This window comes from Pseudophryne corroboree, chromosome 6, assembly GCF_028390025.1.
Source record: "Pseudophryne corroboree isolate aPseCor3 chromosome 6, aPseCor3.hap2, whole genome shotgun sequence".
NCBI lineage: Eukaryota > Metazoa > Chordata > Amphibia > Anura > Myobatrachidae > Pseudophryne > Pseudophryne corroboree.
In genome coordinates, this window is record NC_086449.1 from 808,212,753 (window position 1) to 808,228,798 (window position 16,046).

General features: G+C 49.7%; 1 protein-coding gene across 1 annotated transcript in view; it reads left to right on the forward strand.

Moving 5' to 3' along the window:
• The first annotated feature begins 7,299 nt into the window (after window positions 1-7,299).
• The window catches only part of MTPN (myotrophin), a 108,275-nt gene continuing 99,528 nt past the window's right edge, over window positions 7,300-16,046 (forward strand). Inside the window, exon 1 of the mRNA XM_063929006.1 lies at window positions 7,300-7,498. Coding sequence (XP_063785076.1) covers window positions 7,427-7,498 — 72 coding nt within the window. The 5' untranslated portion in view covers window positions 7,300-7,426. The remainder of the gene's footprint in view (window positions 7,499-16,046) is intronic.

The following is a 16,046-nucleotide window of genomic DNA, read 5'->3' on the forward strand; positions in this document are numbered from 1 at the left end:
TGTAACGGATGTTCCTAGTGGATTGTGTATATGTCTCAACCTCGTCGACACTGGAGTCAGACTCCGTGTCGACATCTGTGTCTGCCATCTGAGGGAGCGGGCGTTTTTGAGCCCCTGATGGCCTTTGGGACGCCTGGGCAGGCGCGGGCTGAGAAGCCGGCTGTCCCACAGCTGTTACGTCATCCAGCCTTTTTGTAAGGAGTTGACACTGTCGGTTTATACCTTCCACCTATCCATCCACTCTGGTGTCGGCCCCACAGGGGGCGACATCACATTTATCGGCATCTGCTCTGCCACCACATAAGCCTCCTCATCAAACGTGTCGACACAGCCGTACCGACACACCGCACACACACAGGGAATGCTCTGACCGAGGACAGGACCCCACACAGCCCTTTGGGGAGACAGAGAGAGAGTATGCCAGCACACACCAGAGCGCTATATAATTTAGGGATTAACACTATATTGAGTGAATTTTTCCCAATAGCTGCTTATACAATATTGCGCCTAAATTTAGTGCCCCCCCTCTCTTTTTAACCCTTTGAGCCTGCAAACTACGGGGAGAGCCTGGGGAGCTGTCTTCCAGCTGCACTGTGAAGAGAAAATGGCGCCAGTGTGCTGAGGGAGATAGCTCCGCCCCTTTTTCGCTGACTTTTCTCCTGCTTTTTTATGGATTCTGGCAGGGGTATTTATCACATATATAGCCTCTGGGGCTATATATTGTGATATATTTGCCAGCCAAGGTGTTTTTATTGCTGCTCAGGGCGCCCCCCCCCCCCCAGCGCCCTGCACCCTCAGTGACCGGAGTGTGAGTGTGTATGAGGAGCAATGGCGCACAGCTGCAGTGCTGTGCGCTACCTTGGTGAAGACAGAAGTCTTCTGCCGCCGATTTTCCGGACCTCTTCTTGCTTCTGGCTCTGCAAGGGGGACGGCGGCGCGGCTCCGGGAACGAACACCAAGGCCAGTTCCATGCGGTCGATCCCTCTGGAGCTAATGGTGTCCAGTAGCCTAAGAAGCCCAAGCTAGCTGCAAGCAGGTAGGTTCGCTTCTTCTCCCCTTAGTCCCTCGATGCAGTGAGCCTGTTGCCAGCAGGTCTTACTGTAAAATAAAAAACCTAAAATAAACTTTCTTTCTAGGAGCTCAGGAGAGCCCCTAGTGTGCATCCAGCTCGGCCGGGCACAGAAATCTAACTGAGGCTTGGAGGAGGGTCATAGTGGGAGGAGCCAGTGCACACCAGGTAGTCTAAAAGCTTTCTTTTAGTTGTGCCCAGTCTCCTGCGGAGCCGCTATTCCCCATGTTCCTTACGGAGTTCCCAGCATCCACTAGGACGTCAGAGAAACATAGGTGCAACAGTATAAACTACTGGAAATTTGGTGAGTTTTGATCAGAGATGTGCGGAAGAGATAGGAAGGTGAGGCACTGCCTCACCTGTCATAGACTTTTTACTCCAGAGTTTTGGCAACAAAAAAATAAGAATTTACTTACCGATAATTCTATTTCTCGTAGTCCGTAGTGGATGCTGGGGACTCCGTAAAGACCATGGGGAATAGCGGCTCCGCAGGAGACTGGGCACAAAAGTAAAGCTTTAGAACTACCTGGTGTGCACTGGCTCCTCCCCCTATGACCCTCCTCCAAGCCTCAGTTAGGATACTGTGCCCGGACGAGCGTACACAATAAGGAAGGATTTTGAATCCCGGGTAAGACTCATACCAGCCACACCAATCACACCATATAACTTGTGATCTAAACCCAGTTAACAGCATGATAACAGAGGAGCCTCTAGAAAAGATGGCTCACTACAGCAATAACCCGATTTTTTGGTAACAATAACTATGTACCAGTATTGCAGACAATCCGCACTTGGGATGGGCGCCCAACATCCACTACGGACTACGAGAAATAGAATTATCGGTAAGTAAATTCTTATTTTCTCTAACGTCCTAAGTGGATGCTGGGGACTCCGTAAGGACCATGGGGATTATACCAAAGCTCCCAAACGGGCGGGAGAGTGCGGATGACTCTGCAGCACCAAATGAGAGAACTACAGGTCGTCCTCAGCCAGGGTATCAAATTTGTAGAATTTTACAAACTTATTTGCTCCTGACCAAGTAGCTGCTCGGCAAAGTTGTAAAGCCGAGACCCCTCGGGCAGCCGCCCAAGATGAGCCCACCTTCCTTGTGGAATGGGCTTTTACAGATTTTGGCTGTGGCAGGCCTGTCACAGAATGTGCAAGCTGAATTGTACTACAAATCCAACGAGCAATAGTCTGCTTAGAAGCAGGAGCACCCAGCTTGTTGGGTGCATACAGAATAAACAACGAGTCAGATTTTCTGACTCCAGCCGTCCTGGAAACCTATATTTCCAGGGCTCTGACAACGTCTAGCAACTTGGAGTCCTCCAAGTCCCTAGTAGCCGCAGGCACCACAATAGGTTGATTCAGGTGAAACGCTGAAAACCACCTTAGGGAGAAACTGAGGACAAGTCCTCAATTCCGCCCTGTCCGAATGGAAAATCAGATGAGGGCTTTTACAGGATAAAGCCGCCAATTCTGACACGCACCTGGCCCAGGCCAGGGCCAACAGCATGACCACTTTCCATGTGAGATATTTTAACTCCACATATTTAAGTGGTTCAAACCAATGTGACTTTTGGAACCCAAAAACTACATTTAGATCCCAAGGTGCCACTGGAGGCACAAAAGGAGGCTGTATATACAGTACCCCTTTCACAAACGTTTGAAATTTGAACCTTAATGGACCCCCATTTCATGCCCATAGACACTCCTGTTTGCAGGAAATGTAGGAATCGACCTAGTTGAAAATTCCTCCGTCGGGGCCTTACTGGCCTCGCACCACGCAACATATTTTCGCCAAATGCGGTGATAATGTTTTGCGGTTATATCTTTCCTGGCTTTGATCAGGATAGGGATGACTTCATCCGGAATGCCTTTTTCCTTCAGGATCCGGCGTTCAACCGCCCTGCCGTGAAACGCAGTCGCGGTAAGTCTTGGAACAGACAGGGTCCTTGCTGGAGCAGGTCCCTTCTTAGAGGTAGAGGCCACGGATCCTCCGTGAGCATCTCTTGAAGTTCCGGTTACCAAGTCCTTCTTGGCCAATCCGGAGCCACGAATATAGTGCTTACTCCTCTCCATCTTATAATTCTCAGTACCTTGGTTATGAGAGGCAGAGGAGGGAACACATACACTGACTGGTACACCCACTGTGTTACCAGAGCGTCTACAGCTATTGCCTGAGGGTCCCTTGACCTGGCGCAATACTTGTCGAGTTTTATAAAGATGTGGAAGACTTCTGGGTGAAGTCTTCACTCTCCCGGGTGGAGGTCGTGTCTGCTGAGGAAGTCTGCTTCCCAGTTGTCCACTCCCGGAATGAATACTGCTGACAGTGCTATCACATGATTTTCCGCCCAGCGAAGAATCCTTGCAGCTTCTGCCATTGCCCTTCTGCTTCTTGTGTCACCCTGTCTGTTTACGTGGGTGACTGCCGTGATGTTGTCCGAATGGATCAACTCCGGGTGACCTTGAAGCAGAGGTCTTGCTGAGCTTAGAGCATTGTAAATGGCCCTTAGCTTCAGGATATTTATATGAAGTGATGTCTCCAGGCTTGACCATAAGCTCTGGAAATTCCTTCCCTGTGTGACTGCTCCCCAGCCTCGCAGGCTGGCATCCGTGGTCACCAGGACCCAGTCCTGAATGTGCGTCCCTCTAGAAGATGAGCACTCTGCAACCACCACAGGAGAGACACCCTTGTGCTTGGTGACAGGGTTATCCGCTGATGCATCTGAAGATGCGACCCAGACCATTTGTCCAGCAGGTCCCACTGGAAAGTTCTTGCGTGGAATCTGCCGCATGGGATTGCTTCATAGGAAGCCACCATTTTTCCCAGAACCATCTCATTGATGTACTGAGACTTGGCTCGGTTATAGGAGGTTCCCGACTAGCTCGGATAACTCCCTGACTTTCTCCTCCGGGAGAAACACCTTTTTCTGAACTGTGTCCAGGATCATCCCTAAGAACAGAAGACGAGTCGTCGGAATCAGCTGCGATTTTGGAATATTGAGAATCCAATCATGCTGCCGCAACACTACCTGAGATAGTGCTACACCGACCTCCAACTGTTCCCTGGATCTTACCCTTATCAGGGAATCGTCCAAGTAAGGGATAACTAAAATTCCCTTCCTTCGAAGGAGTATCATCATTTCGGCCATTACCTTGGTAAAGACCCGGGGTGCCGTGGACCATCCATACGGCAGCATCTGAAACTGATAGTGACAGTTCTGTACCATAAACCTGAGGTACCCTTGGTGAGAAGGGTAAATTGGGTCATGAAGGTAAGCATCCTTGATGTCCCGAGACATCATGTAGTCCTCCTCTTCCAGGTTCGCAATCACTGCTCTGAGTGACTCAATCTTGAATTTGAACCTCTGTATGTAAGTGTTCAAAGATTTTAGATTTAGAATCGGTCTCACCGAGCCGTCCGGCTTCGGTACCACAACAGTGTGGAATAATACCCCGTTCCCTGTTGCAGGAGGGGTAATTTGATTATCACCTGCTGGGAATACAGCTTGTGAATGGCTTCCAAACCTGTCTCCCTGTCAGAAGGAGACATCGGTAAAGCCGACTTTAGGAAACGGCGAGGGGGAGACGTCTCGAATTCCAATTTGTACCCCTGAGATATCACCTGAAGGATCCAGGGGTCTACTTGCGAGTGAGCCCACTGCGCGCTGAAATTCATTGAGACGGGCCCCCACCGTGCCTGATTCTGCTTGCAAAGCCCCAGCGTCATACTGAGGGCTTGGCAGAGGCGGGAGAGGGTTTCTGTTCCTGGGGACTGGCTGATTTCTGCAGCCTTTTTTCCTCTCCCTCTGTCACGGGCAGAAATGAGGAACCTTTTGCCCGCTTGCCCACGAAAAGACTGCGCCTGATAATACGGCGTCTTCTCATGTTGAGAGGCGACCTGGGGTACAAACGTGGATTTCCCAGCTGTTGCCGTGGCCACCAGGTCTGAAAGACCGACCCCAAATAACTCCTCCCCTTAATAAGGCAATACTTCCAAATGCCGTTTGGAATCCGCATCACCTGACCACTGTCGTGTCCATAACCCTCTACTGGTAGAAATGGACAACGCACTTAGACTTGATGCCAGTCGGCAAATATTCCGCTGTGCATCACGCATATATAGAAATGCATCTTTTAAATGCTCTATAGGCAATAATATACTGTCCCTATCTAGGGTATCAATATTTTCAGTCAGGGAATCCGACCATGCCAACCCAGCACTGCACATCCAGGCTGAGGCGATTGCTGATCGCAGTATAACACCAGTATGTGTGTAAATACCTTTTAGGATGCCCTCCTGCTTTCTATCAGCAGGATCCTTAAGGGCGGCCATCTCAGGAGAGGGTAGAGCCCTTGTTCTTACAAGCGTGTGAGCGCTTTATCCACCCTAGGGGGTGTTTCCCAACGCACCCTAACCTCTGGCGGGAAAGGATATAATGCCAATAAAATTTTTGAAATTATCAGTTGTTATCGGGGGAAAACCACGCATCATCACACACCTCATTTAATTTCTCAGATTCAGGAAAACTACAGGTAGTTTTTCCTCACCGAACATAATACCCCTTTTTGGTGGTACTAGTATTATCAGAAATGTGTAAAACATTTTTCATTGCCTCAATCATGTAACGTGTGGCCCTACTGGAAGTCACATTTGTCTCTTCACCGTCGACACTGGAGTCAGTATCCGTGTCGGCGTCTATATCTGCCATCTGAGGTAACGGGCGCTTTAGAGCCCCTGACGGCCTATGAGACGTCTGGACAGGCACAAGCTGAGTAGCCGGCTGTCTCATGTCAACCACTGTCTTTTATACAGAGCTGACACTGTTACGTAATTCCTTCCAACAGTTCATCCACTCAGGTGTCGACCCCCTAGGGGGTGACATCACTATTACAGGCAATCTACTCCGTCTCCACATCATTTTTCTCCTCATACATGTCGACACAAACGTACCGACATACAGCACACACACAGGGAATGCTCTGATAGAGGACAGGACCCCACTAGCCCTTTGGGGAGACAGAGGGAGAGTTTGCCAGCACACACCAGAGCGCTATATATATACAGGGATAACCTTATATAAGTGTTTTTCCCCTTATAGCTGCTGTATCTTTAATACTGCGCGTAATTAGTGCCCCCCTCTCTTTTTTAACCCTTTCTGTAGTGTAGTGACTGCAGGGGAGAGCCAGGGAGCTTCCCTCCAACGGAGCTGTGAGGGAAAATGGCGCCAGTGTGCTGAGGAGATAGGCTCCGCCCCCTTATCGGCGGCCTTATCTCCCGTTTTTCTATGTATTCTGGCAGGGGTTAAATTCATCCATATAGCCCAGGAGCTATATGTGATGCATTTTTTGCCATCCAAGGTGTTTTTATTGCGTCTCAGGGCGCCCCCCCCCCCAGCGCCCTGCACCCTCAGTGACCGGAGTGTGAAGTGTGCTGAGAGCAATGGCGCACAGCTGCAGTGCTGTGCGCTACCTTGTTGAAGACAGGACGTCTTCTGCCGCCGATTTTCCGGACCTCTTCTGTCTTCTGGCTCTGTAAGGGGGCCGGCGGCGCGGCTCTGGGACCCATCCGTGGCTGGGCCTGTGATCGTCCCTCTGGAGCTAATGGTGTCCAGTAGCCTAAGAAGCCCAATCCACTCTGCACGCAGGTGAGTTCGCTTCTTCTCCCCTTAGTCCCTCGGTGCAGTGAGCCTGTTGCCAGCAGGACTCACTGAAAATAAAAAACCTAAAACTAAACTTTCACTAAGAAGCTCAGGAGAGCCCCTAGTGTGCACCCTTCTCGTTCGGGCACAAAAATCTAACTGAGGCTTGGAGGAGGGTCATAGGGGGAGGAGCCAGTGCACACCAGGTAGTTCTAAAGCTTTACTTTTGTGCCCAGTCTCCTGCGGAGCCGCTATTCCCCATGGTCCTTACGGAGTCCCCAGCATCCACTTAGGACGTTAGAGAAATATTAGAATAATGCAAAGAAGATATTTCAAACATATTATTTGTATTTTTCATATACTTTATACAGCCTAAACTCTGGCACAAACGTTAGTATGACAGGAAAGGCTCTGCCTCACCTGCCCCACCCCACCGCACGTCACTGTAATAATAACTATACCCGGCATTACACCAGCAGCGCCAGCTCACAGGTGCTACACCTATCAGGCCGCCTTGGACGCTGGTTGCTAGGATACTGCAGGCCGCTCTGGAGCGGTGACGTGCCCCGGCGTGGTGACGTACCCAGGCGCGGTGACGTATGACGCAGCGGGGGCGGGGCTGTGTGTGTGGGAAGCTGATAGAGGGCCGCCGGAGAGTTGTGTCACTGCCAGGCCGCGCTCTCTGTCATCCTGTCCCGCCGCCGCTCGCACCATGTCTGACAAGGAGCTCATGTGGGCGCTGAAGAACGGAGATATGGACGCGGTGAAGGAATTCATCGCCGAGGTGAGAATCAGCCTGTGAGTGTGAGTGTGCACTCCTGTCACCTTCGGCATTGCTGGGTTCTGCAGTGGGGCCCACTCTTGTCAGCCTGGGCATGGGGGGCCACTCCTCTCAGCCTGGGCATGGGGGGGCCACTCCTCTCAGCCTGGGCATGGGGGGGCCACTCCTCTCAGCCTGGGCATGGGGGGGCCACTCCTGGTTGCCTGGGCATGGGTGGGCCGCTCCTGTCGGCCCCTGGGCGTGTGAGTGGGCCGCTCCAGTCGGCCCCTGGGTGTGTGAGTGGGCCGCTCCAGTCGGCCCCTGGGCGTGTGAGTGGGCCGCTCCAGTCGGCCACATGCCGTGTGAGTGGGCCGCTCCAGTCGGCCCCATGCCGTGTGAGTGGGCCGCTCCTGTCGGCCCCATGCCGTGTGAGTGGGCCGCTCCTGTCGGCCCCATGCCGTGTGAGTGGGCCGCTCCTGTCGGCCCCATGCCGTGTGAGAGGGCCTAGAAGGGTGCTACTGAGGGCATGGGTGTGGGTGGGCACTCCTGTGAGTCGGCCCCTGGGCGTGTGAGTGGGCCGCTCCTGTCGGCCCCTGGCCTTGTGAGTGGGCCGCTCCTGCCGGCCCCTGGGCGTGTGAGTGGGCCGCTCCTGCCGGCCCCTGGCCGTGTGAGTGGGCCGCTCCTGTCAGCTAGGGCAGGCTCTCCTGAGGGCCTAGAAGGGTGCTACTGAGGGCATGGGTGTGGGCAGGCACTCCTGTGAGCCTGGTCATGCACTCCTGTAAGCTTGGGCCATGGGTGGGCGCTCGTGTGGATACCCTGTGTATTAGCATATCACATCAAGTGATTAGGTCAGTGGTTCCCAAACTGGGTGTTGTGGCACCTTGCGGTGGCAGGGGTTCCCTGGTATCGTGGTCCAGGACTAATTCAAATTATTTATGGTCACTGTGATAGTAAAACCCAGTGCTTGTCTATGAGGACTCACAAAAGCAAATCCTGTCCCTCTCCACATAGCTGACTCTAAAGGTCCATACACACTTAACGATATAATGAGCGACGTCGCTCATTTCCCCCCTCCTTGAGCGACGTCGCTCATTATATCGTTAAGTGTGTATGCCGCCAGCGACGACCGATGCGCGGCCCCGCGGGTCGGCAACGATCGTCGCTGTCGGTAGGGCATGCATGAAGGATGTGGACTGTCGTCCACGACCTTCATGCAGGGCTGGCGGGGGCGTGACGTCACTGAGCGATATGAGCGGTCATATCGCTCAGTGCGTACAGGCGGCCGCCGCCGACCGGCCGGCCCGGGAGGGGGAAATGTTAGACGATGTCGCTCACAGAGCGACATCGTCTAATGTGTATGGGCCTTAAGGGTGACCTAAAAGCACCATTTACTTCATTTAATATTTATTTCAAAATTTCTCAATACAATTTTTTGGCCTGCTCTAGGGTGTCATGATTCAAAAAAGTTTGTGAACCACTGGATTAGGTGATCGCTGACCCTGCTATACGTACAGGGGCAGCGTCATTATGCCAGGAGGGATAGTGGAAGGAGCAGGGTCCCCAATAGCAGTAGGGTAGCGTCTAGATTCTCTTCGTGCAGAGGACCTTTCCCATAACTCCCTGGGTCCGTGTCACAATCTATTTGGAATAGAAAAGTGTGGCGAGAGAAGCGGAGCGAGACACCGAGCCCGATGCGTGGCGAGCGTCCAATCCTGCATAGAAGAAAAAAATACCCCAAACGATCGGAGAACGAAGAAAACATTTAGGAGCTGTAAGGGCGGAAGTTCTCTCCTCGTTTTGTCACGTCCAGGTCCTTTGCACGAAGGCAACATAGACACAACCATAGCAGTAGTGGTGTGGGGGCTATGGTCATGCTCATATAGGCCGATTGATGTCACACCTTTTGTTTCAAATTAATTTGTCCAACCAACTTAATAGTGATTAACTTTTCTATTATTGTGGGTTATTTTGTTTCTGTGCAGGGTAAATTCTGGCTGCTTTCTTTTTACACTGCAATTTAGATTTCAGTTTAAACACCCCACCCAAATCTAACTCTCTCTGCACATGTTACGTCTGCCCCCCACCTGCAGTGCACATGGTTTTGCCCAACTGCTAACAAATTTGCTGCTGTGATCAGGTCTGAATTTCCTCCATTGTACGCAGAGAATCGTTCTACGGGCAGTTTGGAGTTTGCCCTGGTACCAGGATGTGGCTTGCACAGTCAGTGAATAGAGACCACAAGCGGTGCAAGAAGGCCACAAGTCATTGCAAGAAGTTTTTAAGGATGTGTTTAAAAGGGGTGGATGTTTTTTATTTTATTTTTTATTACTACTTTGAAAGTATTAATTTACAAACTTTATAGAACTACCAAGGGTGTGCTTGACAAAACAACACAGTCCTTATCAGTTTAGGTAATTACACATTTTAAACACGTTTGGCAATGTTTGACTCATGAAACTATAAAATTTCATCTGTAATTGTGATGGGCATTGTGTATCTGCAGTGGGTTTTCACATTGTGGGGTATATTCAGTTAGTGTCGGAACCTGTCACGTCACTATTCAATTTGCGGGCATTTCCGACAGGTTTTTGGCCGTTTTCGACAATGCCGATCCACTTTTTTTTAAAGTCGAATCAGCATTGTCGAAAACGGGACAAAAACCTGTCGGAAACGCCCGCAAAAACATTGATCCGCGGCTATTCGGCCGATCCATGTCGGAAAAATGGCACTGAACTTGAATAGGGTGAATCCAGATTCAACCTAAAACAGTTGGAAACTGCAGTTTTTCCGACTTGTCTGAAATTCTGACAATAATTGAATAGGCCCCTGTATATTCAATATACAGCAGTGTTGCCCTTTTTACACGATATCGGTAAATGGTGATTGGCAGACTTTGGGCCTATTTCAGACCCTCTTGCAAACTGCTGACTTTCGGCCGTCTGGGCACATGCCGCGTCCACAGTGCGTGGGCTATGATTGACAGGTGTTTGGGAAACACAGCTATGTCATGGCCGCTTCCGGGGCTGGCCGATGACGTCGCCTGTGATCAGAAACATGGCGGCGGTGCCCCTGCCTACGCAGCGGTTAACCTCCTATTTGAGGTTTTTGCGATGCAATTGAATTGTGATCGCAAGGGCTGGCACCACACGTGTTGGGTGGCCCCCAGCGTGTGATCTTAGTGGTCGCAGATTTTGCCAGGATGGCAGAAACTGCGACCAACTCTGAATAACGTCTCCCTTAATGCGTTGCACCTTTTTGGGCTTATCTAAGGAAGAATGGCGCACTGAAATGAAGTTGTATTGTACAATGTGGGTCTGACGTTCAACTCTGCAATTTTTATGTGCTCAACCCCAGACACTTATTTAATTACCGTTTGCAGGAGAATTTTCATTTTGACACTCCAAAAAATTGGAGCCTCCTTCCCCAAGTGTAGGGGAGACCATACACAAACCGAACAGGGCTCTTTTTGGCAGGGCGTGTCTTTTGGGAGCTTTTCAGTTTCAGATAAGTAGTCTCTACCACCATATTTGTGTAGAAGACACCCTATTGAATGTAAATACTATCGCTGGCATGCGTGTAAAATAAATAAATGAATGAATAGTGCTTGCTGATTATGCTGAAGCCATTTTACTGGTGGGCAGAGTAACCGGTACCGAAACCTATTGTGTAACCGCCAATTCCAGCCGTCCTGCCATCAACATGCTGGTACTATAGCTGGGAGGGCACCATACCCCCACGTTAGGAGTGCCACCTGACTTGGCTCAGGTCTGCAGAGTGAATTAATCATTAATGGAGGCCCTATCGTGTAGTACAGTCTGTTCCCCAGTCCTCAGTCATTTCAGTTGTCTTAAGCATTGCGTGCACAAGAATGCTCTGGATCCTCTATTAAATGCAGGGACGGGGGGAAGGCAGGCATGCAAGTGGCATGTAATTCCACTAAATGTTTCTTTCCTATTCTGCTCACTCCATATTTGAAAAAATAAATGAAAGTGATGATAAGCTAGAGGCATGAGATACAAGTTATGAAATGCTTTTTATTTTATTAAAAGGTAATGCAAAGCAGGGTTCCCCAGCTACTGTAGTATGGTCATCTATGTCTTGTTTTTAAACAATAGTTTGAGTGCGACCTTGTTTAGAGCTAGGTGTAAATCCAGCTTTGATGTGCAATTGTGTAGTGGGGCAAATCTCTCAACCACAAATCACAGCGTGAAACCGAAGCTGCCATTTTGTCTGCTGAATGGAAACGCAGCCAGTAGGTTCCCTGTATGCAAAAAAAAAAAAAACGTTTGCATCCCTCCCATCACACTATACTGACGTGGGAGCAAGTAACCGTGCACCTGGACAAACCATTCTGCGGTGCAAGGGGAGCAAATACACTGATTTGTTTTGCATGCAGGGTAAACACGGTTTGCTTTTGGATGTAGCTCTCAAATCCACATTTTAATTTTGCCCCATGTGCAGTGCAACATATTTTTGTCAAGGTTCAAAGTTACTCTCTACTGCAGAGGTTCTCAAACTCTGTCCTCGGGGGCACACACAGTGCATGTTTTGCAGGTCTCCTCACAGAATCGCAAGTGAAATAATTAGCTCCACCTGTGGACCTTTTAAAATGTGTCAGTGAGTAATTAATACACCTGTGCACCTGCTGGGTTACCTGCAAAACATGCACTGTGTGTGCCCCCGAGGACCGAGTTTGAGAACCTCTGCTCTACTGCTTTACTCCCGACTGCATCAGGCCCTATATTTTGTCCAGGGGCAAACTTGCACTCTTGTTTTCCTCCTATCTACAAATAAGTAGGGGTGGAGGGGGAGATTCAATTACGAGTGATGTGCTGCTGCACACCTATTAGCCAGTCACAGTACTGCCGAACCCACTGAAGCCATGTTCAGACAAGATAGGTGTTGCCAGCTGTGACTGTGTGATGTGTGTGGAAATCAGCCGGATGATTGAGGCCAAAACTGTATTTTATTTAGTCATGTTATTGCACCCTTGTGGTGCGCCTCCATTCTGCTATTTCTATAGCAGTCATTTGATACAATGCCTTTTTAAAGTATGCCAATGTACGTTTTCTGTATAGATTGGTAGCAGGAGATCTTCTCTCTCTCTCTCTCTCTCTCTCTCTCTCTCTCTCTCTCTCTCTCTCTCTCTCTCTCTCTCTCTCTCTCTCTCTCTCTCTCTCTCTCTCTCTCTCTCTCTCTCTCTCTCTCTCTCTCTCTCTCTCTCTCTCTCTCATTTATATATATATATATATATATATTTTTTTTTTTTAATCTACTTTCCTTTTGCTACAGTATCGGTGGGTTTTGCTGAGATGGTGTCACACAAGCAGATTTTTGTTGTTGTGAACTCTTTTATGCAGTTGCTTGCCGTGTTTAGGGACCTGACGATGCAACCTGGTGCTTTGTAGTATTCACACTTGCTGTTATTTGTTTTTAAAGTGTGCAAAGAGGAGCAATATACTTTCTTTAAACGCTCTTAACTGAACTATGTAGCATGCATAAAACCGGCACACAAGCTACACAAAATGAATGGGGCGAGCCAGAGAACGTATTGACGCTAGTACAGGCATCTGATACTTTCCACTCTCCTGGCGCGCCTTGATCGGATCCCTACATCCTCGTTTGCATAAGACTGATCATCTGCTAGGAAAAACCTAGAAATGCGACGAGCAACATGTAGCCCCAGGAGAGACATTACCTGGCGCCGCCCCGTCTTCTTTCAGAGAGGAGGTTATGCGGAGTCGGCCTAGTGACTTTCTGAGTGATGTGGGGCATTTATGTTGTACTGGAGGCCGAAGGAGCAAATTAGTTTTGCCAAACAAAAAGGTGTTCTTAAAAAGCAGAGGGCTGGGAACAGAGTCGTATGGGTCCCCAACAGACACTGGGGAGGATGTGCCAAAGGAGGCAATTAGTTGGATCAGCAGAAAGTGAACTGAAAGAGAACTGTCGTTGAGCCAAATGGAGTGCAGGGTGTGTAATAATAAGTGTGTTCAGCAGCGTCTCTGAAGTCCTCAGTGCAGGAAGTTGTGCAGGAGGGCAGAGAAGAGAGTGTAAAGTGCTAGAATGCAATCTGAAGATAAAAGACTTGAGTAGAAGTGAAGTCTCTGAAAGAGCAGTTTTCTAAAGTGAAAGGCTGATTTTATAGTGAGGAAAGTTGGCATTGAAGCGTGACTTCCTGCAGTGGGTGCTCTGTGCGGTATGGCGTGGTTCATCAACAGCAACTGGTGTCTGTGGCTGCAGAAACGTTGTGTACGCCTGAAGCTATGCTGTAGAAAGGGGCGCTCTGATCCGGCAAGGTGTGTGTGTGGGTGTGTTTTGGTTTTTTTTTTTTTTTTTTTTTCTGAATTTTAATTAAGATAACAAAAGTATTCTAGAAAAAAAGGAAGAGGCTGCAGAATGCAGTCGCATCTTCAAGGCATTAGGAGCAGGCCTGCTGTAATGTATGGTGTCGTCCCCCGACAGCCGGGATATCGAGTGCCTCCCGTTTGGAACAAGAAGTCCCAGCATGCCCTGCCACAGTTCTGTTATTAGGGAATGCTAAAACTGTGGTAGGGCATGCTGGGGTGTGTAGGTTGGCTAGGCCTGCCAGGAATATTAAGCAAACAAGCTGCTGTAGCTTTAGGGAGAGGGTGCCATGTGTACCCCTAAATACAGGGAGAGGGTGCCATGTGTACCCCTAAATACAGGGAGAGGGTGCCATGTGTACCCCTAAATACAGGGAGAGGGTGCCATGTGTACCCCTAAATACAGGGAGAGGAAGCTCTCCATGAGGATTGTGACCACTAATGTAATTTCTCTATCGTCCTAAGTGGATGCTGGGGTTCCTGAAAGGACCATGGGGAATAGCGGCTCCGCAGGAGACAGGGGGAATAGCGGCTCCGCAGGAGACAGGGCACAAAAAAGTAAAGCTTTTACCAGATCAGGTGGTGTGCACTGGCTCCTCCCCCTATGACCCTCCTCCAGACTCCAGTTAGATTTTGTGCCCGAACGAGAAGGGTGCAATCTAGGTGGCTCTCCTAAAGAGCTGCTTAGAGAAAGTTTAGCTTAGGTTTTTTACTTTACAGTGAGTCCTGCTGGCAACAGGATCACTGCAACGAGGGACTTAGGGGAGAAGTAGTGAACTCACCTGCGTGCAGAGTGGATTTGCTGCTTGGCTACTGGACACTAGCTCCAGAGGGACGATCACAGGTACAGCCTGGATGGTCACCGGAGCCGCGCCGCCGGCCCCCTTGCAGACGCTGAAGAGAGAAGAGGTCCAAAATCGGCGGCTGAAGACTCCTGAGTCTTCATAAAGGTAGCGCACAGCACTGCAGCTGTGCGCCATTTTCCTCTCAGCACACTTCACACAACAGTCACTGAGGGTGCAGAGCGCTGGGGGGGGCGCTCTGAGAGGCAAATAAAAACCTTATTAGAGGCAAAAAATACCTCACATATAGCCCACAGAGGCTATATGGAGATATTTAACCCCTGCCTAACTTCAAAAATAGCGGGAGACGAGCCCGCCGAAAAAGGGGCGGGGCCTATCTCCTCAGCACACAGCGCCATTTTCTCTCACAGAAAAGCTGGAGAGAAGGCTCCCAGGCTCTCCCCTGCACTGCACTACAGAAACAGGGTTAAAACAGAGAGGGGGGGCACTGATTTTGGCGATATTGTATATATATAAAAGATGCTATAAGGGAGAAACACTTATATAAGGTTGTCCCTATATAATTATAGCGTTTTTGGTGTGTGCTGGCAGACTCTCCCTCTGTCTCCCCAAAGGGCTAGTGGGTCCTGTCCTCTGTCAGAGCATTCCCGGTGTGTGTGCTGTGTGTCGGTACGTGTGTGTCGACATGTATGAGGACGATGTTGGTGAGGAGGCGGAGAAATTGCCTGTAATGGTGATGTCACTCTCTAGGGAGTCGACACCGGAATGGATGGCTTATTTAGAGAATTACGTGAGAATGTCAACACGCTGCAAGGTCGGTTGACGACATGAGACGGCCGACAATCTATTAGGACCGGTCCAGGCGTCTCAGAAACACCGTCAGGGGTTTTAAAAACGCCCATTTACCTCAGTCGGTCGACACAGACACAGACACGGACACTGAATACAGTGTCGACGGTGAATAAACAAACGTATTTCTCATTAGGGCCACACGTTAAGGGCAATGAAGGAGGTGTTACGTGTTTCTGATACTACAAGTACCACAAGAAAGGGTATTATGTGGGAGTGAAAAAACTACCTGTAGTTTTTCCTGAATCAGATAAAATAAAATGAAGTGTGTGATGATGCGTAGGGTTACCCCGATAGCAAATATTGGCGTTATACCCTTTCCCGCCAGAAATTAGGGTACGTTGGGAAACACCCCTTAGGGTGATAAGGCGCTCACACGCTTATCAAGTGGCGTTACCGTCTCCAGATACGGCCGCCCTCAAGGAGCCAGCTGATAGGAAGCTGGAAAAATATCCTAAAAAGTATATACACACATACGGTGGTTATACTGCGACCAGCGATCGCCATCAGCCTGGAGATGCAGTGCTGGGTTGGCTTGGTCGGATTCCCTGACTGAAAATATTTTATTCATGTAGA